At 33.5% G+C, this 24821-nt stretch overlaps 3 protein-coding genes across 3 annotated transcripts; all 3 read right to left on the bottom strand.

The window, feature by feature from the left end:
• Window positions 1-14399: 14399 nt before the first annotated feature.
• LOC127137442 (LEAF RUST 10 DISEASE-RESISTANCE LOCUS RECEPTOR-LIKE PROTEIN KINASE-like 2.2) lies at window positions 14400-16326 on the bottom strand. The gene is made up of 2 exons (XM_051063905.1): window positions 16048-16326; window positions 14400-15945 (listed from the first exon to the last, which is right to left on the bottom strand). Exons 1-2 carry the CDS (start codon window positions 16190-16192, stop codon window positions 14660-14662), a joined length of 1431 nt encoding a protein of 476 aa, XP_050919862.1. The 5' UTR covers window positions 16193-16326; the 3' UTR covers window positions 14400-14659.
• A 2138-nt stretch (window positions 16327-18464) lies between these two features.
• On the bottom strand, window positions 18465-20470 carry LOC127107746 (uncharacterized). The gene is made up of 4 exons (XM_051045074.1): window positions 20010-20470; window positions 19626-19740; window positions 18660-18724; window positions 18465-18519 (listed from the first exon to the last, which is right to left on the bottom strand). The coding sequence occupies exons 1-4, from the start codon at window positions 20468-20470 to the stop codon at window positions 18465-18467; spliced, it is 696 nt and encodes a 231-aa protein (XP_050901031.1).
• Window positions 20471-21888: 1418 nt separating this feature from the next.
• Window positions 21889-22329, bottom strand: LOC127107736 (uncharacterized). The gene has a single exon (XM_051045063.1). It carries the CDS (start codon window positions 22327-22329, stop codon window positions 21889-21891), a length of 441 nt encoding a protein of 146 aa, XP_050901020.1.
• Window positions 22330-24821: the final 2492 nt, after the last annotated feature.

The raw sequence follows: 24821 nt of genomic DNA, 5'->3' as shown, positions 1-24821 counted from the left end.
CTGGTATGTAATGTCTTGAAGTCTTTACTTAGTCTAGTAACATGACAGTATGACAGGTTCTTATGGCCTAAACTGGTAGCATGAATGAGATGGTTCAGGATATGTCTCAGGATGCTTGGGCCATAACTTACCCTTGAATTTTATTAGTTTCATGGTGATTCTTCCACTTGACATGTCTAAATACTGCTGCAGGTTCTTGGAGCTTGTTAATGGTCTGCTGACAGTAGGATGATGATGCAAAATGTCTTGAATAGGGATTTTGCAACTGGACTGTTGCATGATGTTGTGCTTCTACAGATAAGCTTTGATTTCCTGGAGTTTGCCTTATGGTTTAGTGTGTTGCAGCAAGTATAAGTACCATGGTGGTTTGGTTTTGTAAGGTTGTTTGCATGACGAGCATGGTTGTTGTTGTTTGTTATAGGTTACATCACAATTCTTGGTTAGCTCAAGGAAAGGCAATGATATGCAGTAGGTTTGGTGTGAGAATGCCATGCTTGTTGGCTTGGTTGTCATTGATGTGAGCAAGGTAAAACATTCCTTAAATGGTTTATGAAGCTTGAGGTATGTTGAACTTCTTGCACATGATGCTAACCAATTTGGATGTGATGTCTCTCAATGATTGGACTGTTTCTGTAGGGATGTGTCTTATGTTGTAGCTTTCCATGAGCCTTCTCCATCATTATAAACTCAAGGCCAAAAGTATGTGGGAATGTTACAATGGTCAAGTCAGTTTTGTGGAATGTAATGTACATGTTTGGGTTGATGGCTCCTGATAACTGTTGTGTTTGACACATGCTTTGGAGGTTTGGCTTGACCCTTAGTGTTTGGTATGAAGTTAGAACATGTTTGTTACAGGTTCATAGGTTGCCTTAGGTTTGCAACCATTTCCTTGCTGCAAGTTGACTTGATGTTTATTTATGGTGAATGGTTGTATGTAGTTTTGTAGCACCAGTCTGTTGTTGTGCTCATGCCATGTTGTAGCATATAGTCTTGTAAATTGACAACTTGTATCCTCTACCATTTGACTCATATGCTGCAACAACAGGGGTTCTGCAGTGGGATGATTTGATGTTGGCTTATGATGCTTCCCTGTTCATGGCTTCGAGAGTTGGTGTTCAGGAGATAATTCAAATGCTTGTCATGCTAAACCTGCTGCTGCATCAGGGTGAGGCACTCATTCTTTTAATGGTTCCTTATGTCTCACTATTATTTTATTGCAGTAGGGCCACATTGATATGATCATGACCTTTGCCAATACCTTACAAATCACTTGGTTTGATTCTTTTGTTGCAGGATTTGTGTTGTAGCAGGCTAGCATGATGATGATGGTATGGTGTTGTTGCAAAGCAAGATGTGACATGGGTTATTGCAGCAGTATTGGCTAGATCATATACATCCATGGATTTGTTGCACATGTGTGAGGTTTTTGTTGCAGCCAAAGGACATGAGAAAATGGTTAATGGTCCAAAAGCTACAAAGTCATGGTGCACCACATGTGTTACTTGTAATGGAAGCTACCAAGAAAACATCAACAAACATGAGGATTGGATGATGCATTGAAGAAGAAGGGCCAGGGCAAGTTTGGATGGGCGAGAGCAAGTGAAAGTTGACTTTGGTCAAAGTTGACCAAAAAGTCAATTGTTGACCAAAGTCAACAAAGGGTCAAAAATGTATTTTCTTTGTGATTTCTTTATAAATGGATATTGAATAAATGGTTCGGGTGAAATTTAGGGTTTCAGGGATTTGGGTTGACTTTGGTCAAAGTTCACCAAAAAGTCAATTGTTGACCAAAGTCAACAATTGGTCAAAGATGTCAAATTTTGTGTTTTCTTGTATGGACTCCTATGTAATGACATGAAATGGATTGAAATGGTTTGAAAAATGATTGAAATTGGTTTCCAAATTGTCTTGTTTCATGACTTGGATGTTGGACTTTTGAAATATAACTTGACTAATAATGTACATGAACAAAGCCATCAACTGAGACCCCAAGGCTAGGGTTTTGACAAAATGTCCATGAACCAATGGCATGACCAACAAGTGGCTTGAAACACAGGGGTTTGATTGTTCAGATGACCAGGACCAAAGATGTGTCCACAACCAAATGAATAACACCAATGACTTTGAACTAAGACCAAGGCTCCAAGCTAGGTCAAACAGATTGACAATGAATACACAATTAAGCTACCAAGTTCCTCTGATTACCATCTCCTGACTAGGTATTTGGAGACCAAGATGAGGCCTAGGGAAGCTCCAAGAGATCTTGCCTTGAGAAATTAGGGTTTTGAATGCCTCAGGTTATCTAGTCACTACTTTGTTGAAGTCAAACCTTCCCCACCATTGTTAGGGTTTCACATCCTCCATGTTGATGGTGTGAATCAAACCATGCCTTTGGATCTTGATACTTGTGTGAGCCCTAGCTTTATGGGCCCAAGTTTCTTCTGAATCCATGAGGAATGATGCATGTGGATGAGTTATGGATGTATGCAAGCCATCTCTTGATCAAGTGATTAGATACATAGGTGACAAAGGGGAGGGCAAATTTAGGGGTACAACAACAACCACTCTATAATATTTCTCCATTTTTCCCTCTAATGGTCTTCTTATTATTCTATATAACTGATACTTTGAGACTTGAAGAAAAACGTCGGTGACACAATATTTTGATAAGTTTATTTCTTTGTGAAAATTTATCATTCTTTTGTACACAATTTTTCTATAAGTGTTTGTTATTCATTTGTGTAAAATTTGTCTGTATAGAAGCATCTTATAACACACAAAATATCATTTAAACTGTTTATTTGATCCCTTAAAGAGGTTATCCTTGAGAAGACAAAGAAGGTTGTTCTTTGTGAGTCCTTAAGGAGATTAGGGTATAGTCTGATCCTTGAGAAGACAACGAATGTTATTCTTTGTGATTATTATAATCTGTTGATTATAGTGGATTAAGTCATTGTGTATAAGGAAAAATTATCTTGGCAGGTGGACTGGAGTAACTTTGAGTTTCAATTGAACCAGGATAAAAATACCTGTGTTTTTATCTCTTTGTTATTAACTTGTTAGTGGTGTTCTTGTTTTGGAAAAAACTTTTTCTTGTAAAACCTAATTCAAACCCCCCTTTCTTGTGTTTTTCACACCTTCAAAAATCTTGTGTTAGGTTGAGAGGAAAGCCATTGTAATACTCTAATTCTTTTATATGGAGGTTTGTGGGAAAAACCTGTCAAAAACTCACATCATAGTGGATACTCTCAAGAAGGAATTCTTGGGGGAGAGGAGTGAGACACATTATTAGACCATACCTTTATAAACCTTTTGTGTTTTTCGCTATTCCCTTATCTCTTTACATTTAAGTTATTTTCTTCCGATGTATTTCTTTTTGTTTGATTTTTTTACTTTGCTGCTTACCTCTCATTTTTTAAATTGTTTTTAACTCTGATTTCATCAAAGATTTTTATTCAAACATCATTTGCTAAAAATTCCAAATACGTATTTACTCCAAATTTTAGATTCTGAAAATTTTCGTACACCATCCTTATCTGAAAATGAACTTATTTCTTCCCATTTAATTAATTATATTTGACACATGGAAAGAATGATTTGATCCTTGGGTGCAAGGTTCTTTATGGACTCATGAGTATTATTATGAGGCCTAATTTTAGGCAATTTCTTTTCCCACCCTTATGTACGAGTCGTACCTCTGAAAACCCAAAAATTCCCTCAGGTAATTTCAGAGATGCATATCCGAATGTACCAAATCCCATTTTTGTCAAAATTTAGTACGAAGATGCATCTGTGAAGATTTCTGGAGTGAATTCGCAGATGCATCTTCGAAAAGACTCTTGAAGCCATTTAAACAGTACTTTCATTAAGATGGTTTATCATTTAACCATTTTGTAATATCTTCAGAGATGCATCTACGAAAATATCAAGTGGGAAATTGAATATATGACCATCTTGCATGATCATTTCCTGACACTCCATACCTCTTCCATAACCCAAAACCCTTAAAAATATTCATTTTCAATCAACTTTTCAACTCCAAATCATCATTCTTGTGTTTTGTCACATCAAATGGAGCAAAAGAAGCTTCAATTTAAGATAAAGTTTATTCATTTCATTCCTTATTGCTTGCATTAATCTTATTCTTGAGCTGAAAAAATGAACATTACGTCCGACGATACATCTCTGAATTCAATTGCTATATGTTTCGTAGATGCATCTCTTAAGTTGCCTGTTGCCGTGAACATATGTTTGAATGCGTCCGCATGGAGGACATGAATTTCGGGTTTGGCACTGTAATCAGAAGGTCCCATAATGGTTATAATAGAAGGCAGGCATTTGTAACCATAAAATGCGAGAGAAGTGGAACGTATGTTCCACGGATTCGGAAGTTGAAATGCGATGACACTGGATCGAGAAAATGTGAGTGTCCGTTTAAATTGCGCGAATACCGTAAGGCGGATGAAACACGGAAAGTTAATGTGATTTCTGGTTTACGTTTTGTTGAGGTTTATTTGAAATCAGGGTGTCCTATACCAAGCAGGACATTGGAGTGAACGAAAAATTCTATAAAAGAGGCGAAAACTTGGCCGGATCACTTTTTGGAAAGGATTGAAGAGTTCACCAAATTGAGTGAGCTTGAAAGAGAATCAAATAAGGAAAACTCGAAGGATGAACCGATAGTAGATTTATGCGGTGATGCATATTTTTAGACATTTTAGATTGTAATTGATACACTTTTTTTAATGTATTATCGTAACAGATGCAATCTTGATATTATTTAAAACATAAGTAATATATATTCAACAATGATGGTGTTAATGTGGACTGTTTCAATTTACAAATTTTATGGTTTGTATTTTTTTTGTATACACATATTCTAGTTTATTTATGGTTCAGGGTAATTCCAGATATGCATATCTAAATAAATCTCATACTTATTAAAAAGCCATCAGGGAACTTTTTGGATATATATTCGTAAACACCATTTTCATTAAAAAAATCAGGATTTAACCGGAGATGCATCTTCGAAAAGTGACATGGTGACATGATAAGGTTTCTAAGGTCCAAAGTGACATAATACTTGTATAAATGTGTATTTTAACCCATATTTTCTACAAAACTCACAACAACCAAATAATGAATGCATATCTCCACCTTGCATTTGTGTATTTTAATGGTAGAAAGTCATTGTTTCAATTTATGGTCACCGATGACACATTTATCGCCGATCTGATATCCAAGCTGAATACTCTCCTGAGATATCTAGAAATTCAAAGAGTTTTCAAGCTCGAGTATTGTTCACCATCCCTTAATAATGAAGGGAAGATATATTTCACCAACTTTGAACTGAATTCGGATGAAGATTTACAGGTCATATAGAGTATATTTTACCGTTACACATCAAATTGTCCGATTAAAGTGGATCCGAAGATTGAAAGATCCGTCGGTGATATTATTAATATGTTGCAACATACTAAACTACCTGTTTATAATTATATATAATGTTAAATTTATATTAACATCTATCTATGTCATATTGAGTGTTTTAATTTTATGTCAAGTTGATTTTGTTTCTAGATTTTATTCATACTGTCTCTATTTCTGGTTTGAAGTATTTGTACTACTTTCGGATATGCATCTCAGAAATATATCAAAAAAATATTTGGTGATGCAACTCCGAACAAAAATTAGGTATAATTTGGGTGTCTCACTCGTTGGCATTCAATTTTGTGGGTAATGAGTGCGTCCGAGAATGCATCTCTGAAAAATAGAAGATATTTTTTTACGTTTCGCCAAGGATTTAAGAGAACCTATAAGGGTGGGAAAATAAATTGTCTAATTTTAAATCTAAAAGAGAAAGAAAGAAATGAGCATGATTTAGGGATTAATATCAATTTTAAAAAAGTGGTTCACAAAAAATTGTATCTTTCTAATATTTTGTTTCGATTTTTTTTCAAAAGTGGTATAGATTCATTTATGTCTAAAAAATACTTAATTATTTAATTGTAGTGTTGATGCATATTAGAGGTTACTAAAAATATTGAAATTTATTTTTATATATTTTTCCTTTGTAATCTAGATCTATTAGTCTTAACATTAATCTATCAAACACGCAATTTTTTTTGTTTAACTTGGTCCGTAGGAGGAATAGCAAAGTACTCTGGTGGCAAAGCGGATAAGGCCAAGGCAAAATGACACATGCTTTTCGGTGATCACATCCTTGCTAAGGTCAAGGGATTCTCATCTTTATTGAAGTGTAATCCAATATTCAGTTAGCATTTCATTTAAGTGTCATTTAAGTTTAATTTGAGATACATTTAGTTTGACAGTTGGTTTTCAGTGTGTGTATAACTACTCAACTTCTGCTCAATTAGAACAATGTAATAGAATTTTCATTCAATAGAAGTTAGTTACAATTTTCTCTCTTCTCTCTCTTCTACCTTCGTCATCTTCATCTTATTCCTCTTGTACGCCAATAATTGGTATCTATAGCTTCGGTTGGATCCACGGGAAACATCAACGGAAACATGAGTGAACAGTGAGGCGTGCGTGATTGATTTCGTTTCTTGAATTCACGTTGAATTGACGATCGAAATCATGACATAATCACATTTCTTGATTCTGAGGGATTGGGAAACATGGGTGTTTGGTGAGATCTAAGTGAATTCCTGCACAAGATCGAAGATGAACGGTGAAAATGGTAGCTTAAACACAAAGCTTCCAGTATTTGATTGAAAGAATTGGAATCGATGGATGATTCAAAGCATGTATTGTTTGGCGCTTAAGATGTTCTTGGTCTCGTCAACGATGGTTATACGACGGTTGCAGCGGATGTGACTAAGGCATAAAGGAACACGCATAGAGAGTTGAGGAAGAAAGATCAGAAAGCTTTGTTCTACATCCATCAGTGTGTGGATGTGAATGTGTTTGAGAAGATCGCTGATACAACAAAGACGAAGGCTGCGTGGGACATACTAGTACGTTGCTATAGAGGTGATGCATCAGTGAAGAAGGTGAAGCTTCAATCTCTGTGTAAGCAGTACGAGAATCTCAATATGAAGAACAATAAGAAGATACCAAATTACATTTCTAGAGTGATTATGATCACAAATGAGATGAAATCTTATGGAGAGACTATTTATGAACAAGTAATCATTGAGAAGGTATTGAGATCACTTACTCCTCTGTTTGATTACATTGTTATAGAAATTGAACATTATAAGGATCTGAGCACCATGAGAATTGAAGAGTTGCAGAGCAGTCTAGAGGCACAAGAGTTGTGCCTGACTGAGAGAACCTCTGAAAGAGAGGTATAATAGGCTTTGAAAGCATCTTATGGTAAGAAGAATCGGAAGCAGTCTTGGTATGAGGCCAAGAAGAGACAAGGTAATGGTTATCAGAAGTCAGAAGTCTCCAATTTTAATGAGAAGAAACATTAGAAGGGAAATGAGAAGTTTGATAAAAAGAAGGTTCAAATGTTACTGTTGTAAGAAGTTTAGCCACTTTGATGTTGATTGTAGGTCAAACAAGGAAAGGAAATTAGAAGAATTAAACATAGCAAGAGGAGAATTGATGATGAACTTTTGTTATTGATGACTTATGAATCTGATTATGAATATTTGATAGATTGGTGGTATATGGACACTGGATGCTCAAATCACATAACAGGAAATAAGCAATGGCTGATTAATTTTGACTCTAGGAAGATGACAAAAATCAGATGTGTTGATGATAAGTATCTAAATGCCGAAGGAATGGGAAATGTCAAGGTTAGAGTGAAGAATGGCAAAATTGTTCTGATCAAGGATATTTGTTATGTTCATGGCATAAAAATAATTATGATGAGTGTAGGTCTACTAATTGAGAAAGATTTATCAGTTACTATGAAGGATAATCTCTTGAAGTTGTATGGTTCTGATCAGAAGTCGATTATGCAGTATGAACAGGGAAGTAACAGAACATTCAAGGTGAGTGTGGAGACAATTGAAACTAAATGCCTTAGTGCAGAAGGCGTTGAAGGTAACAATGAATTATGGAGCAAGAGATTAAGGCATCTGAACTTCATAAGATTAGTGCGTCTGAGTTCTAAAAAACTGGTACGTGGAATTCCTAGGATTGTGAAGCCTAAGAAGTCATGTTAGATATGTATGAAAGGTAAGAAACCTAGATCTCCATTTGAATCAGACGTGTCTTCAAGAGTAAAACATGCTTTAGGAGTAGTTATTTTGATGCGTGTGGGCCATTTGAAGTACCTTCACTTGGAGGAAATAAGTATTTTGTGTCATTTGTGGATGAGCTCACAAGAATGACATGGGTAGCACTTAACAAGTTTAAGCATGAGGTATTTGCTGAGTTTTAGAAGTTCAAGGTGAAGACTGAAAAACAGAGTGGTCAGAAGCTGAAAATTCTCAGAACTGATGATGGAGGAGAGTACAACGCTACAAAGTCAAAAGATACTGTGAGGAGAATGGAATTGGGCATAAGGTTACTACTCCATATACTCCTCAATACAATGGTCTTGTTGAAAGAAGAAACATAATTTGTCTTGATATAATAAGGAGCATGCTGAAGGATAAAAAAACCCCTCACACTTTGTGGGGAGAAACTATTTCCACTTCATCATATGTGCTCTACAGGTGTCCAACTAAAAAGCTGAAGGAAATTGTTCGTTTTGAGAAGTGGGTTGGAGATAAGAAAAGTGTGAGCCATATGAAGGTGTTTGGTTATGTTTGTTATAAAAATGTTCTAGATGCTAAGAGAAGGAAGTTAGATGACAGAAGCAGAGTCATGTTTCTTGTAGGGTAGCAGAGTACGAGTGCTTATAAGCTCTATTGTTCTGCCACTAACAAAGTTGAATTCAACAAAGATGTCATTTTGAAGGAATCAGAAACGTGAGATTGGAACAAGTCTCAATCCAACTCTAGTGCACTGTTAACACTTGAGTTAACTTCTGATGATATATCAGACTCAGAAAAAGAATCTGCCTCTGAAGGAGATTCTGAGTCTGAAGAAGAGTCAGAAGATGAGTCAGAGTCTGAAGGTGACTCTGATGCTGAAGAAGATTCTGAAGGTGAATCTGATTCTAATCCAGATTCTGATGTTGAACCAAAATCTGGTGGTAATCATGCCTTTGAAGTTGGTCCAACCTCTAAAGGTAGTCCAGTATCTGATATTGTTCCAACATCTAAACAAGATCCTAAACAAGTTCAGAGACCACAAAGAATCAGACAAATAACAAGAATATTTACAAAGTTTAACATGTTGCAAGATATTGAGATAGACTCTGAAGGGGAAGTCATTCATTATACCATATTGGTATACTCTGAACCAGTAAGTACAAAAGAAACTCTCGAGAAGAAAGTGTGGCTGAAGGCCATGAAAGAAGAACTTGAGGTGATAAAAAGAAACAAGACTTAGGAGTTTACTGATCTTCCAAAAATAAGAAATCGATCAGTGTCAGATGGGTTTACAAGGTGAAACTAAAGCCAGATGAATCAATTAGAAAACACAAAGCAAGGTTAGTATATAGAGGATTTCTATATAAATCTAGACTAGATTACTTTGAAGTGTTTGCACCTGTAGCTAGACATGAAATAATCAGAATGGTGATTGTTATAGTTACTAACAGGAATTGGCATTTAATGAATTTAGATGTGAAATCTGCATTTCTGAATGGTCCTTTGCAAGAGGAAGTTTATGTATCACAACCTCTCAAATTTGTGAAACAGAATCAGGAAGGGATGTGGTACAAATCGCATAAAGTCTTGTATGGACTAAAATAAGCTCCTAGAGCCTGGAATCTGAACACTGATTCATTTTTCAAGCTTCAAGGATTCAAAAAATGTGAGATGGGGTATGGTGTATATGTTAAGCATATATTTGATAGCAATATGATTCTGGTATGTCTCTATGTTGATGATATATTGCTAACAGGGAGTTGTTCAAAAGAGATAGCTAAGTTCAAGAAGTTGTTGATGAATGAGTGTGAGATGACTTATCTAAGGGATATGGCATATTTTCTAGCGATGAAGATTATGTACTATGATAAGGGTATAATATTGCATCAATTGTAGTATGAACTTCAACTTCTGAAGAGATTTGAGCTAATGAATTGCAAGTCTGCAATCACACGTGCTGAAAGAAATCATAAGTTGGACTCCGTTGTTAGGGGTGATGATGTAGATGCTACAAATTTTAAACAGTTGGTAGGCTCATTGAGATATCTCTGCAATACCAGACCTGACATTTTCTATGCAGCTGAACACATTATCAAGTTGCTTTAAAGATGTTGAGGTATGTTAAGGGGAAACTAAAGTATGGAGTTTTATCCCCCTCTAATGTTGAATCTGATCCAGAGCTGATATGCTATTCAGACTCTGATTGGTGTGGAGACAGAGATGGCAGAAAAAATACTTATGGATATTTCTTTAAGTATCTAGGAGGTCCTATTTCTTGGTTCTCCAAGAAGCAAACAGTGGTTGCATTGTCAACCTGTGAGGATGAGTATATTGCATGTGCTTTGTCTGCTTGTCAAGTTGTATGGATTCTAAACTTGTTGTCAGATCTAAAGACCAAGGCGAGTGATCAGTCCCCATTTATGCTATATGTTTTAACTTTGTTCGGCAAAAATCCAGGTAAACTATATGACTTTGTTCTTATTTAGTGGTATCTTGAGTCAGTTTCTTTTACTGTTAGTTGAATTAATCATTTCATCATTTTTTAAGTTTTATTTCCATTTTCCGCATGTTATGCTTTTGTTGCGTGTCTTTACTGTTTTTAGGTTCAAACAGATATTCAAGAACGATCGGATGTAGAAACCAAGGAGAATCGTGAAGAATCAAAGAAGTTTTCCCACGCTCCAAAAGGGTTGCTACGGCCACCCGTAGCACCTGCTACGGCCACCCGTAGCACCTGCTACGGCCACCCGTAGCACCTGCTACCGGCCGTAGTAGCAGTGAAGCTTAGACCAAAAGCTAAAGGCCACAGGAAACAGGGGTGCACTACATCCACCCGTAGCACCTGCTACGGGCCGTAGTAGTGAGGCAGGACCAAAAGTTGAAAGCCACAAGAGACATGGGTGCACTACGGCCACTCGTAGCACCTGCTACGGGCCGTAGCAGCCAAGTCATAGGACCAAAAGCAAAAAAGCAAAAAGCAGTGGAGTGTCACGGCCACCTGTAGCACCTGCTACGGGCCGTAGCAGGCATGCGTCCTGAGATTTAATTATTTTATTTTTAACAAAATTTGAGAGCTCAGGGTGTTTTGGTCCATTTTGAACCTGATTTTATTGTCTATTTTGGATTTGCTTGAAGAGGGAGAATGACAAAAGAAACACGTTTTCTATTTAAGGGAGTTTTAGGGACAAGAATAAGAAACTTTTTGGCAAGAGAAAAATCACACGATTAAGAATTGGAGAAAACAAGGGCTTGGGGGAGAGGAGATTTTCATGAACGGAAGCGATTGAAGATCAAATTTAATCTAAGTGCTTATAATGTCTACACTTTATATTTTGATTTCCTTGAATACTATGAGTAGATAAACCCCCCAATGCTAGAGGGTGTCCCTGATTTGAATCTGTAATGACTATGATTTTATATTTGCAATAATAATGTTGTTTTTCATAATTATTATATTCTCTTGATGTTCTTAATGCTTTCTCTTTCGGAATAATTGAGATTGATATATGATTATCAATTAGGTTGGACCGCCGTTGGTAATGCTTTCATGAGAATATTCTATCATAGATTTCACTTAGGATTAGGGATACCCGATAGAAACCAGCTTGTTCTTGATATTATAAGTTTAATTTCATCGGTAAATTTCTATGGACATAGATATTAAGGATGAATGATTAAAGGTTTTCTCACTAAGACTTTAGGAGAAAACAACCTTAAGAACTGGTATTAACTATTTGAAGTATGTTGTTGCAATATTAATTCAGAGTTGTTACAGGAATAAATCACACACTTTCCCTAGCATATTACTCATATATGTTTAAACCATTCACCGTATCCATTTGTTTTATTCGCGATTATTTTTATAATTTAGCAAAACAATTTCAAACATTAGTTTTTGTTTAATTGAACAACAATTAGAACTCAATATTATTAAGCAGTCCTTGAGATCGACATTCGAGGAACTTCCCTCATTATTACTACAGAGGCAAAATAGTACACTTGTTATTTTTCTGATCAGTGAGCAAGCATGTAAAGTTAATTATTGATAACAAATCAGTTATAAGCCTTGCCAAGAATCCAGTGTTGCATGGAAGAAGCAAGCACATTGACACAAAGTTTCATTTTCTGAGGAACCAGGTTCAAAAGGGGTGCTTGAAGTTGTACATTGTAGCACTCAGAAGCAGCTGGCAGATGTTCTGACCAAAACAATCAAGACTGAACATTTTATCCACTTGAGAGATGGAATTGGTGTTATTGATCATAGTTCTGAATATGGATTAAGGGATAGTATTGAAGTGTAATCTAATATTCAATTAGCATTTCATTTAAGTGTCATTTAAGTTTAATTTGAGATGCATTTAGTTTGACAGTTGAGTTTTAGTGTGTTTATAAATATTGAACTTTTGTTCACTTAGAACAGTGTAACCGAATTTTCAATCAATAGAAGCTATTTACAATTTTCTCTCTTCTCTCTATCTTCCATCTTCATCATCTTCATCTTCTTCCTCTTGTGTACCAACAAGTTTGGCCTGCTAGGACGAGCACTCAATCTTTACTATCTGATGGTCATTTATCATTTGATTTAATCAAATTGTCCCTTGCATCTAATGTCGGGGAACACGAGACAATTCTAACCGCCCCATATATAAAGACGGGCACGTGCTGATTGCAGGCGCGTTCGCACCATATCTCACATCACCACTTTTTTTATATAAAGACTGGCCCGTGTTGATCATGTGTTGCCATTTCTATCAACTTCACATCTTCATATCCATATCCATAATGATTGATTCCTGTACAGAACAATACTAGTGAATGTTCTAACTCCATTGTAATTGTCAGGGGTGTGCAAAAACAATGGTTCACAAGAACCACTTTTAAAAATATGGTGCACCAATTTTGAAAACCCACATTATTTGGTTTAAAAACTAACCCAAATCCATTTTATTAAAACTATAAAAAACCAATATCCACTTTTTAAAACCAATATATGAATGGTTAGTCCACTTTTCAAACATAATGGGTTTTGCTTTTTCTCTATTTTTGGTTCATAAATGACAATTAAAGTAATGTATATTTAATAAAAAAAAGTTATAAATCTAATTTTCTATGATAAGATAAAAAAATTACACATTAATTACATTTTCTTGAATAGAACTTTGTGTTTAAACTCATGGTCTTAGAATGATGTGTTTAGTCTCTCCTCCCACATTCAACATAATATAGTAAATACTTTTTGATAGGTTGAAATTATATTTACTAGCATCTTTCCTTAAATTGATTCATTCATTAGACTCATTTTTATTTTAAAAAATTTCTTCCACTTTTGTAAAATGAAAGTGAAGATGGGTGGAGTCATGTTAACTATAAAATACTATAGAAAGAGAGAGCAATTTTTTGAGAAGATGAATCAAAAGAGTATTATATATATATATATATATATATATATATATATATATATATATATATATATATATATATATATATATATATATATATATATATATATATATATATATATATATATATATATATATATATATATATATATATATATATATATATATATATATATATATATATATGCAATTACTCAATTTTGATTTTTCAAATTGAAATTTGAAAAAATTTCTTTTATAGTTTCATAGCATTTCTTCTTCGCCGACTAATAGTGATTGATTTTAAAAGTGATTGGATAGAATTAAGAAATTGTTGGAACAAAAACTAAATTTGAGGGAAATTTGATTTTAAAATTGGTCCAACTAAAAACTGATTTTTTAGTGGAAACCGGTTATTAACCAAACCGATCCAAACATGAACCGATTTTAAAAAAATAAACCAATTTTGTCAAAGTGATTTCAAAAATCAAACTAATTCATATATTTAGTTCAATTTTATTTTTATTTTGAACCATGCACACCCCTAATAATGGTAATTGAATCGGAAATTTGATTTATTATTCCTAATATCATGAAAAAGTAAGTGACTGAATCATGTTATGTAATATTTTCCTTTTATTATTTTGGTTATATAAATCAGGTATTTCTATAAACATAGTTAATATGATTTTTCATAAACCATAGACCTCTCCGCCCAACTTCAATGACCAATTTCTAGAGCTAGTTAGGATTACAATTGACGGCAAAAAAAAAACTCCCTCATGAATTTTAATACTCCTCTATTTTCATGGTTGGATTCTATATATCTACTCTATATATGTAATAAACAAAGTCAATATACATTCATACAAACAAATACAACTATTGTATACAAATTTGAAACAAAAACTCAAACATGGAATACATGGTAGAATTGCCAAAAATAGCATGTTGAAGTATCAAAACCACCCTTAAATAGGAGAGTTTCATAGCACAAGTTTTTTTCTCTGTACTGCTATGATACATTTAAGTGCAAGTTTGTGTTTGTGGTGAGTTTGTCTAGTGTTCCACCATAAATAACAGGTTGATTTCAAACTTGCACTATGTAGCTTTTTCAATCTCAAACCTATTGTGTTTGGTTCCAAAACATTCTCTAATAGATTCAGTATTCCACGACGACGCAGTAGTATCCGAATCCGCATCACTTCCCTCTGATGTCAAATTTTGCTTATCAGGAACAAGATTATGGAAGGGAAATGGAGGTGGTGAAATTTCGATTTCACCCTCTAACATCTTCACCACAGTACTCATCAGAGGCCTATCATTTGGTGAATACTGAACACACCATAGAGCAACCTTTAACATTCTCTCAGCAATCTCATTATCCTTCTCTTCAATTCCACAAAGCGCGAGCATAACAACCAATTCATTGTTCTCAAACATTTCCCACGTCCATTTCGGAAACCATTGTTGCGATTCACTATAGCTAGAATCAAAATGCCTTCTTCTCCCTACAATTTCAAACAGCAGAATACCAAAACTATAAACATCGCACTTGTATGTCACCGGATAAGCCTTCCATAACTCCGGTGCAGCGTAACCTCTTGTTCCTCTAAAGTGAGTATTTATTATTACAGTGTTGTTACTTTCTCTATTTCTTAACTTCGCCAATCCAAAATCCGCTATCTTCGGTACTAATTTCATGTCAAGAAGAACATTTTCTGGTTTGATATCATAATGTATTATCCTATGCTGACATTCCTCGTGTAAATACGCGATTCCTTTAGCCGTTCCAATAGCAATCTCACGAAGCTTTTGTAACTCAACGTCGCGGTTCGTGCTTCCAAACAAGTACTTATCTAGCGAACCATTCTCAACGCACTCGTAAACAAGGGCCTTGGTGTCATGGTGAAAACAAAATCCATAAAGCTTGACTAAATTGATATGGTAAGTTCTTCCGATCGTGCTAACTTCGGCTTTGAATTGCTCTTCCATTCCCATGTCCAAACAGTTGAGAACTTTGACAGCAACATTTTCTCCATTCGATAACTCTCCTTTGAAGACAACACCGAAAGCACCAGAACCTAATATGGTTGAGTAGCTTTTTGTGATCTCCTCGAGCTTCTCGGGTGTGAATCTGATTGGTTTTTCTCTATTGATGTTGCTTAAGAATCTCTCCATGGTTGGAAATTCAGCTTCTGAATCTTGTGCTATAATAACTTCGATTTCGCTGGTTGAAGGGAATGAAGAGTTTGAAAATACTTGATTATCTTTTTCTGTTGTTGAAATCTGAGTGTAAGCGGGAATTGCTGTTCCTGCTTTCTTCAAGCACTCTATAATAGCATACACTATTGCGATAACAGCTATTATTACCACTATTCCATATACTGCAAAATGAAAGTAGAACATAATTCAACATTAAATTGTTTTCAATATTGCAAAAAATTCTTATAAAGGAGTAGTAGAAGTTATATTGATGTTCATCATACCTATAGATTCTGCTACAGCCCATTTCATAGAAGAATCAACGGTGTCACCGAATCTGTCAAAAGTTGTTTGAGCTTGTCTATTAAAATCGTCAGATGAAGTGTAAAAAGAAGGAGGAGAATCAGGAAACTGATAGTGAAAACTCATGTTTGATCCTTAAGCTAGTAGAGATTAAAGCCTGAAGAGTTTATGGATATAATTTGAATTAGAAAAAGAAGTTGAAATAGCATGCAACTGTGGTATCAAGTTATGTATAAACTTTCTTCTTGTTAGTGTGAAAAGAGGAAAGTATTGTATTTGACCAAAACAACTCTATAAATGATTTGGACATAATGTGTTACAAAATTAAAACGCGTTTTTAGTTTTACCTTGTCAAGACTCTAGGAAATTGATTAGAAGTTGCCGTTTTAATTTTAATTTTTTTTAACTTTAGGATTGTTTCACTTTGTATAATAAGAAATCAAGACATCACCAACTTTATAGTTTTTGAATTTTGCATAGTCATACCAATTATTTCCAAGATATATCTTAGTATATGGTCTTTTTCTTTAAGAATCCCGCAATCATGGTACATCATTTCATCAAAGTCCAACAAGATTAGAACAGTTTGGTCCGCACGTGGATCCTTCCTAACAATCTCAGCTGAAAAATACTAAAGTATTTGAATGTTCTGTCAGTTTATATGAAATATCATCATCAAGACATTTTTTCCTCCCTTTGATGCACTTGTGATTTCTTTTCCCCAAAATAAATTTGCATTATAATAGTGTATGTTGGGATACTGAGTTTTCTGCATTACCATGATTATCATTCTCCTACTATGCACCATCCTCTACATTCTCCTTACTGAGACTAGCATTCAGACGGGCACGCTGTCCGCTTTTTTTAATGTGCACAGCAGAGAAAAATAAATGTCAGTTTTTTTTATGAGATTTCTATTATACGTCATATTAAAAATAATATTATTATACTTTGAAAATGGTAAACAAAGATATTCAAAGATATATTGAATCATGCAAAATACTATTGATATTGTGTAATCAATGACGTTCTTTAAAAGGAATGTCGAAATCTTTATTCGAAGTATTTTCTTTTTCATTGCAATTATTTTCCATAGTAAACAAAAAATGTAAGACTCTCAAATTAGAATTTTTTAGAGAAAAAGATAGTAAAATTAATAGTAAGTAGTGTAATATAGTTTTTTTTACCTTATAAAGATTCAAATTAACTCTTCATACACCCTTTTGTTAATACTTTCTTGAGATTTAAAAAACTACAAATACATGAAGAAATGTCATATCATCAAAGGATACATTCAAAATATATCTCAACTAATCAATGTGGGATCAAGAAAATCTAATTTGAGCCCGTTGCCATTTTCAAGTCTCCTTATTGCGCTACACCGAGTTTTTGTTTTTACTCCGTGCCCGTCTGTCCGCTTTATTTATTGCGCTTACGTGTGTATATCTGTTATGATGTTTTTCACATATGTCATGTTAAAAAAAATATTACTTGGACACATTTCCATTACCGATACTCAATTACTTATCATGAATATCAAAGAATTTGTCACTATTTATTATCTCTCTTTTATTTCTTTCTGTTTAAAAAAAATTTCTTGCATTAATATGTTTTAGTTTTTGTTTCTTTCCAATTTTTATGCTTTTTTATTTATAAATTAATTTTGAATATTTATGATTCATTTATTTTAGAATATTAATTTTTTTTATTTATTGTCTTTTAAAATTTAGGTTACTCTCAACTACACCACTCATATATGAGATGGAAGGAGGGAGGGAGAGAGGGATAGGAAGAGGTAGGGAGGGAGAGAGAGAGGAAGAGGGAAAGGGAGATAGAGAGAGGGGGAAGACGAGAGAGAGTGAGAGAGAGTTAATGTTTATGTTTATGTTTATTTGTTTAGTAAATTAAGAGATACAATTTTTAATTATTTAATCTATATATTTTTATAGATTGAATAATGCATTTTTATTGACAACTTTAAAAATAACATATCTATTTTAATTTTCAAACATTGACATAATACTACATATTATAAATAAAATTTAATATATATTTGAATAGATATCACATGTTTGATCATATAAATAATGTATATTAAAATATATTTTTTTCAAAAAGACATTGTTAATATTTTTACACATTTGCGCAATAAAAAATATAACAATGTCACTTAATATCTTTGTTAATGTTTATGTTTAATTATTTATTAAACACATTTTGTCTTATTTTATCTAAATCTTTTTATGATTTTCAACTATCTATAAAATTATATAAAGACAAAACTTAATTTTGGTGTAACGTATTTTCTTTTTTTCATAATATATGGTATTCCTAATCACCAAATTATTCCACTCACAACTGGTTGAACAAAGTCATGTTAAAATGCGGTTTTCTCAATTCAAACAAAATTTAATGCGCGAATATTATATTTGCAAACAAAACTTAATATGTATCTGAATAAATACCAATATAATTCATCATATAAATAGTTTATATTAAAATCAAACATATAAAAAAAGACGCTGTTAATATTTTCACGCTGTTAATATTTTCACCTATTAATAGTAAGTAGTGTAATCAAGTATTTGTTTACCTTATAAAGATTCGAATCAATTCTTCGTATATCCCTTTATCAATACGCTCTTGAGATTTAAAAAACTACAAATACACGACGAAATGTCATGTTATAAAAGAAATACATTCAGAACACTTGACTTGTTTGAATATAATATGGTTTATTGCGACACAAATAATACCTAGAGAATGGAGACACTTTGTTTTAGTCTAGATTTGATAGAACAACAATTATGACTTGTTTCTGAATTACCTGGATTTCTGGTAAATAAGGAAAACAATGGACTTAGTAAATATATATGGTTTTATTTACATAAACCACAAATAGCAGTTAAATTCATGCATTTAAAAATAATCTAGAGTAAATATATTCTTAAATGAATTAAATAAAAACCTCTCCATCCTTTGAGATATTATTTCTCTTTTCACCATTTTCCAAAGTTGTGTTTTATCTGTTATCACTGTGGAGCTTCAACCGATAGAGTAAATTTTCAAACGTTTGACCTGTTTCAATGAGGATGATAAAAATATTACTGAAAGAGTGATGAAAGTGCAAGAATTTTTTTTTATACGTATTACAGAAAAGATAAATACACCTTATTGTCGAATTTGCCGATGGATGAAATACTTTGTTCATCCTTCCATGCGTTCTATTTATCTTCAAAGTCTGTTATCTAAAATTTATTGCATAAGAATAGTGAGAATAACTATCACCCCATATATATCTAACATAAAAGCATAAAATAAATGATTAAGTATAACTTACTTTCATGTCGAAGCAAGTTTCATCATTCTTTCGTCTCAACTCCTTACATAATTGAAAGATTTCACCGTGTTCTAGTTTGGTTGTATATTAAAGCAAAAGAAAATTATATTTAGTTATTATCTATCTATGATATAAATAATACAATATAAGCTTGATATGTCGTGTAACCAAAATGGGAATCAACGTGTGAGCAATTTTTTCAATGTACTTAATAAATACCTGCGGATGCGATAAAAGAATTTGTTTGTAGACTACATTTCTTGTGTAGCCACCATCTTCTCCTTTCAATTTTCCTTTCCTGGTTAAAACTCTTGTTGTAGTATGTGAAACACCCCTGGATAAAGTCACATATAACTGTCCATGACTAAAATATGCCGTGGAAGATATATTCCAACATTTGGAATGGTTTGTCCTTGTGATTTATTTATTGTAATTGAAAAATTTAGTCGCACATGAAACTGCTTTCTACTAAGGACAAAAGACAGTCCATCACTTGCAGATGTTTTTATTTTAATTCTAGGCAAAAAAGCATGTTTTCCTGCGTTGCTTCCTGTCAAGATTTCCACATCCAACATATTCATAAATAAACCATGACATAATAACCGGGTCCCATTACACAATCCATATCTAGGATCTAGATTTCGTAACAACATCAATGGTGCACTCTTTTTTATCTTTAGAATATGTGGTGGCAAACTACCTTGTGTAATTGAGTTTAAGAATTCTTGCTGGTATAAATTATGATGATCTCCTTCAACCTCGTCAAACGATAACAAATTATGTTCTTCTCCTGGGAACTGATCGATAATCATATCATTCAATTTCTGGACATCATCATTTGTTGGTGTCAAAATAGCTCTTTGTACCATATATGGGGCATCCCAACCATGCAATTCTAAATTAGGAAAAATATGTTGGATAAGTACTTGTATGGAATGTTCACCTTCCCATGGGATTGCAATATGTAAAGGTAACCTCACCATGTCATCTAGTTTAGTAGGTTCAACACCATCACCAATGCGAATAAAAAATTCTGCAAACTCTTGATCATACAATGATCGCATATTTTGACGCAAATGCAAAATCTTGGTATGATTCCATAAATGAGATTGAACAATACACGCTGAAATCATTTGTGCCTTAGTACCTTTTCTTACAACAGGAAGAACTTGACGAAAATCCCCCCCCCCCCATGATCAGAACTTTTCCACCAAATGGAGCATTGTTGCTACAAATGTCTTGTAATGATCGATCTAAGGCTTCCAAACAATTTTTGTTTGTCATTGGTGAAGGCTTCCAAACAATTTTTGTTTGTCATTGGTGCTTCATCCCAAATTATTGCGGCAGCAACTCTAATGAGATTTGCAAGATCCTTTTGCTTTTGAATATCATAAATGGAACTCGGTTGAATATCAATAGGTATCTTAAATCGAGAGTGTGCAGTCCTACCACCGGGTAACATTGTTGCAGCTATACCAGATGATGCAGTTGCTAAGACAATTTCTCCTCTACTTCTTAAACTTTCCATTAATGCTCTATAAAGGAATGTTTTACCCGATCCTCCTGGACCATTAACAAAAAGTACCCCACTGTGTTTTCGAACAATTACATTCATAATGGTGTTGAATGCAATCATTTGATCATTATTTAACTTAGCAACAGATTCAATATCTTCATTGGGGATATTGATCGCTAACTCCTCTTGTATGATACTTGGAACTGCACCTCTGTCTATTGTATTAGGGGGTAAAGATGGGAGATCATAATCTTCAATCTTTTTACCGTGCAGGTTTAAGAGTTCATTCAAGTCCTTCAACAACATATTAGTTAAGTCTGATTCCACAACATTGTTAGTTGTTTGATAATCCTCTACCATATGTGTAAAAAACTCATTCCAAAGGCCTCTAACATCAGTAGGTTCACAAAATATTAAAATCGTCATGAATAACCTTCGTAAAGCAGATGGCATTCGAAGACTCATAGTCTCAACCAAACAATCACGAATACTATGATCAGTCTCTAGAAATCCCCTATCCTCGGCTGATTGTTTGAATGTACTGAAATTCATGCCATTATTTGTAAGAAGATATTCCCAACTGGTTGGACCTGTGACATGAGATAACAACGGCCGCAAGTAAAACTTATCCCCCTCCGAAGGTGATACCGTATAGATTCTCCCGATAACTTTTCTTGTTGATCGTCTATGATGCCATTCCATATCCTGCTTGTTCCAACAATAATGCTCTGGAATCTCTCTATACAGATACTTTCTTGCTTGTGGATCTCGTAGATTCAATGCAAAGAATTGTGTGAGTATTGTTTTGGAGTTGCATTCATTATTTAACACATCTGCAATTTGCTGATGATCATAAAAGCGCACTTGATGGCGGTTCGGCAAGTGGATATGCAATCTTTCAACCGAAGGATATAATCGGTAAAGAGTGAATCGAAATATTTTCCATAATGCCTTGGGAGCACAAATTTATCTTGCATCAACATATTGTTGAACTTCATCCATGTATGATCCTTTATGAACCTCCATAGCCACACGATCAGGGCCCTTGTACACATATTTGTATAGATACTTGATACTTTTAATGCTACTACAAATCTCTACATTGATGTGACAGTCATACTTTAACAGTAACCAAGGGTTATAAGGAACCACCCATCTATTATCGACAGACTTATCTTTACCTAACGATACAGACTCATCAAACCTTCTCCTATACTCGGGATATGAGTCAGTGCCTTGACGTGTTTCATCCAAGAATTGTTTGGGATACCTTTTTTTACAATGTCCGTCTTTCATACATGGAGACTTTCGGTTGATTATGCCGCAAGGTCCGTGGATCATATGTCTTACAACAGCTTCATGCAACTGTGGTTCACATTCTAATTTAGGTATTTCTTCTCTTACCATACTATCTTAATCTTTTGGGTCACGCAACTTATCGTTACTTTCTAAGGCCAACAACATATGGTCATATTACTTTATGACAGATATATGGCTATAGTAAGTGATTCTCCATGTATTTTCTTTTTTTCAAAGATATATTGAAGCATGCAAAGTACTATTGATATTGTGTAATTAATGACGTTCTTTAAAAGGAATGCCGAACATGAAATCTTTATTCGAAGTATTTTCTTTTTCATTGCAATTATTTTCCATAGTAAACAAAAAATGTAAGACTCTCAAATTAGAATTTTTTAGAGAAAAAGATAGTAAAATTAATAGTAAATAGTGTAATATAGTTTTTTTTCCCTTATAAAGATTCAAATCAACTCTTCATACATTAATTAATATTTTAAAATGAGATATAGTGACTCTTTATTTCAAATGAGATAACAACAGTGACATTATTACAATTTATATTTTCAAAAAGTGTTATCTGTGGGAAACCATTAACACCATTAATAATTTTATACAACTTTCAGAGTCATAAAATATTAGTCATAGTACTAAATGGTAAGTAAGTAATTTACGTAAATGGATCTATTCATGGCCATTACAAAACCGCATTTCTTCACTATTACGTAATTTAGTCATATTATTACAGAGATAATTTTGAATATAATATACACCGTTCAGGGTAATGACTAAATTACTAATGGATACATAATTATACATCTATAAATTTATGTTGTTACTCACTTCTTTATAAATGAACGGTGTATATATCTATAAATTAGAAAAAAAGAAAATACTTCGAATAAAGATTTCATGTTCGAGATTCATCTTAAAGAACGACATTGATTATATAGTATCAATAGTACTTTGCATACTTTAATATAATTTTGAATATCTTTGTTTATCATTTTTAGAGTGTAATAATATTATTTTTAATTCTACATACAATAGAAATCTCATAAAAAGAAAAACAGACATTTATTTTTCTTTGCTCTGCGCATTAAAAAAAACGGGCAGATTGGCACGGGAATGTCTGTCTGAACGCTAGTCATATATAGTGATGTTGGAGGAAGTTATTTAGCATATTTGATATGTTGGAGGAAGTTATTTGATGTGTTCATGGAAGTTACATACTTAATAAATAATTTTCTTTTTGTATTTTTTTTAAAATTTAATAATTGATAGTAATTGTAACAATTGATAAAGGATAAAATTGGAAGAAAAAAAGATTATACCATTTTCACATATCCCCTTTATCTATATGTATAGATTTATTTTGGAAACAAAACATTTGGTTCAAAACGGTTTGAAGGTTGTGTATGGTCGACTTGCATCTTCATCCCCTATTATTTCCATCACTTCCTCTGTTGTATAGGACGAAACACTGCATGTTTGAAACATTTAATATAATAAAAATTGAATGGAAGGATATTGTTTGGAGAAAAAAATTTGAAGGATAATAAGTTTAGTTTCTAACATGTGTAAAGATGAATGAGAAATTGTATCTATTGTGCGAATTGGTTAATTTTTGATCTATTAAGAGAGAGATTATGGGGATGTAATAAATATTTGACCTTACAATTTAAAATATGGTACAAAACACATTTGCTTCCAAATTTATGAAAAAAAATTATAAGGCAAATATTTGATATTGACAATACTACATGGTAGAACTTTTTTTTTATAAATAACTAATTTTTTCAAAAAAAAATCGAAAATAATCAATAATTCAATAAAATTATCAAAATAATCAGGTTTCGTAGAGAATGTGCTAGATGAATTGGCGCACCCCCAATGCATGAAGAGGAGGCGCCAATAACATTGACGCATGCATTGGACTCCTCATGAGGAGGCGTCAATGTTAGTGGTAATGCAAAGAAACTAAAGCAAACAATACTCTAATTGTCGGCGTCCTTACTACCGGTGCCAAAGTGTCAAAATAATTAACAACTTCCTTTTGTCTTAAACCCTTGGCTAGTAATCTAGCCTTGTAGGTGTTTAGTGTACCATCATTGTGATACTTTCTTCTAAACACCCACTTGCATCCATTGGGTCTTGATCCTTTAGGTAGATCGACAAGCTACCAAGTGTGGTTTGACGTTATTGAATTCATTTTGTCTTGGATATCATCCTTCCAAAAGGAGGAGTCCCTTGAAGCTATTTCTTCTTTATAAGTCTTAGGATCATCTTTCACTTGAAGAATAATAGGAATATTACGAACAAAATCCTCATTATTTCTTTCTACTTGATAAAACGAAATAAGTTGACAAACAATTTTGTTTGGTCTTAGATTATTAGTATTTCGGACTCTTTTGTTTATCTTAAGTTTGGGTTGTTGTAGCACCTCAAATTTGCACCCTACCATTTTGTACATTCATTTCATATTAGGTCATAACATAACATAGGCCACTGCATAACATTGCATTGTCCATTTGCCCAAGTGCAAGCTCAGCTGACAAATTGGGTCAAACTGATCAGGAGAATCAGTCAATCAAGCAAGCAAG

The sequence above is a fragment of the Lathyrus oleraceus genome, chromosome 1 (genome assembly GCF_024323335.1).
Source record: "Lathyrus oleraceus cultivar Zhongwan6 chromosome 1, CAAS_Psat_ZW6_1.0, whole genome shotgun sequence".
Classification (NCBI taxonomy): Eukaryota; Viridiplantae; Streptophyta; class Magnoliopsida; order Fabales; family Fabaceae; genus Lathyrus; species Lathyrus oleraceus.
The sequence above is the reverse complement of the archived record's forward strand: the minus strand, read 5'-3'. Positions and strand labels throughout refer to the sequence as shown.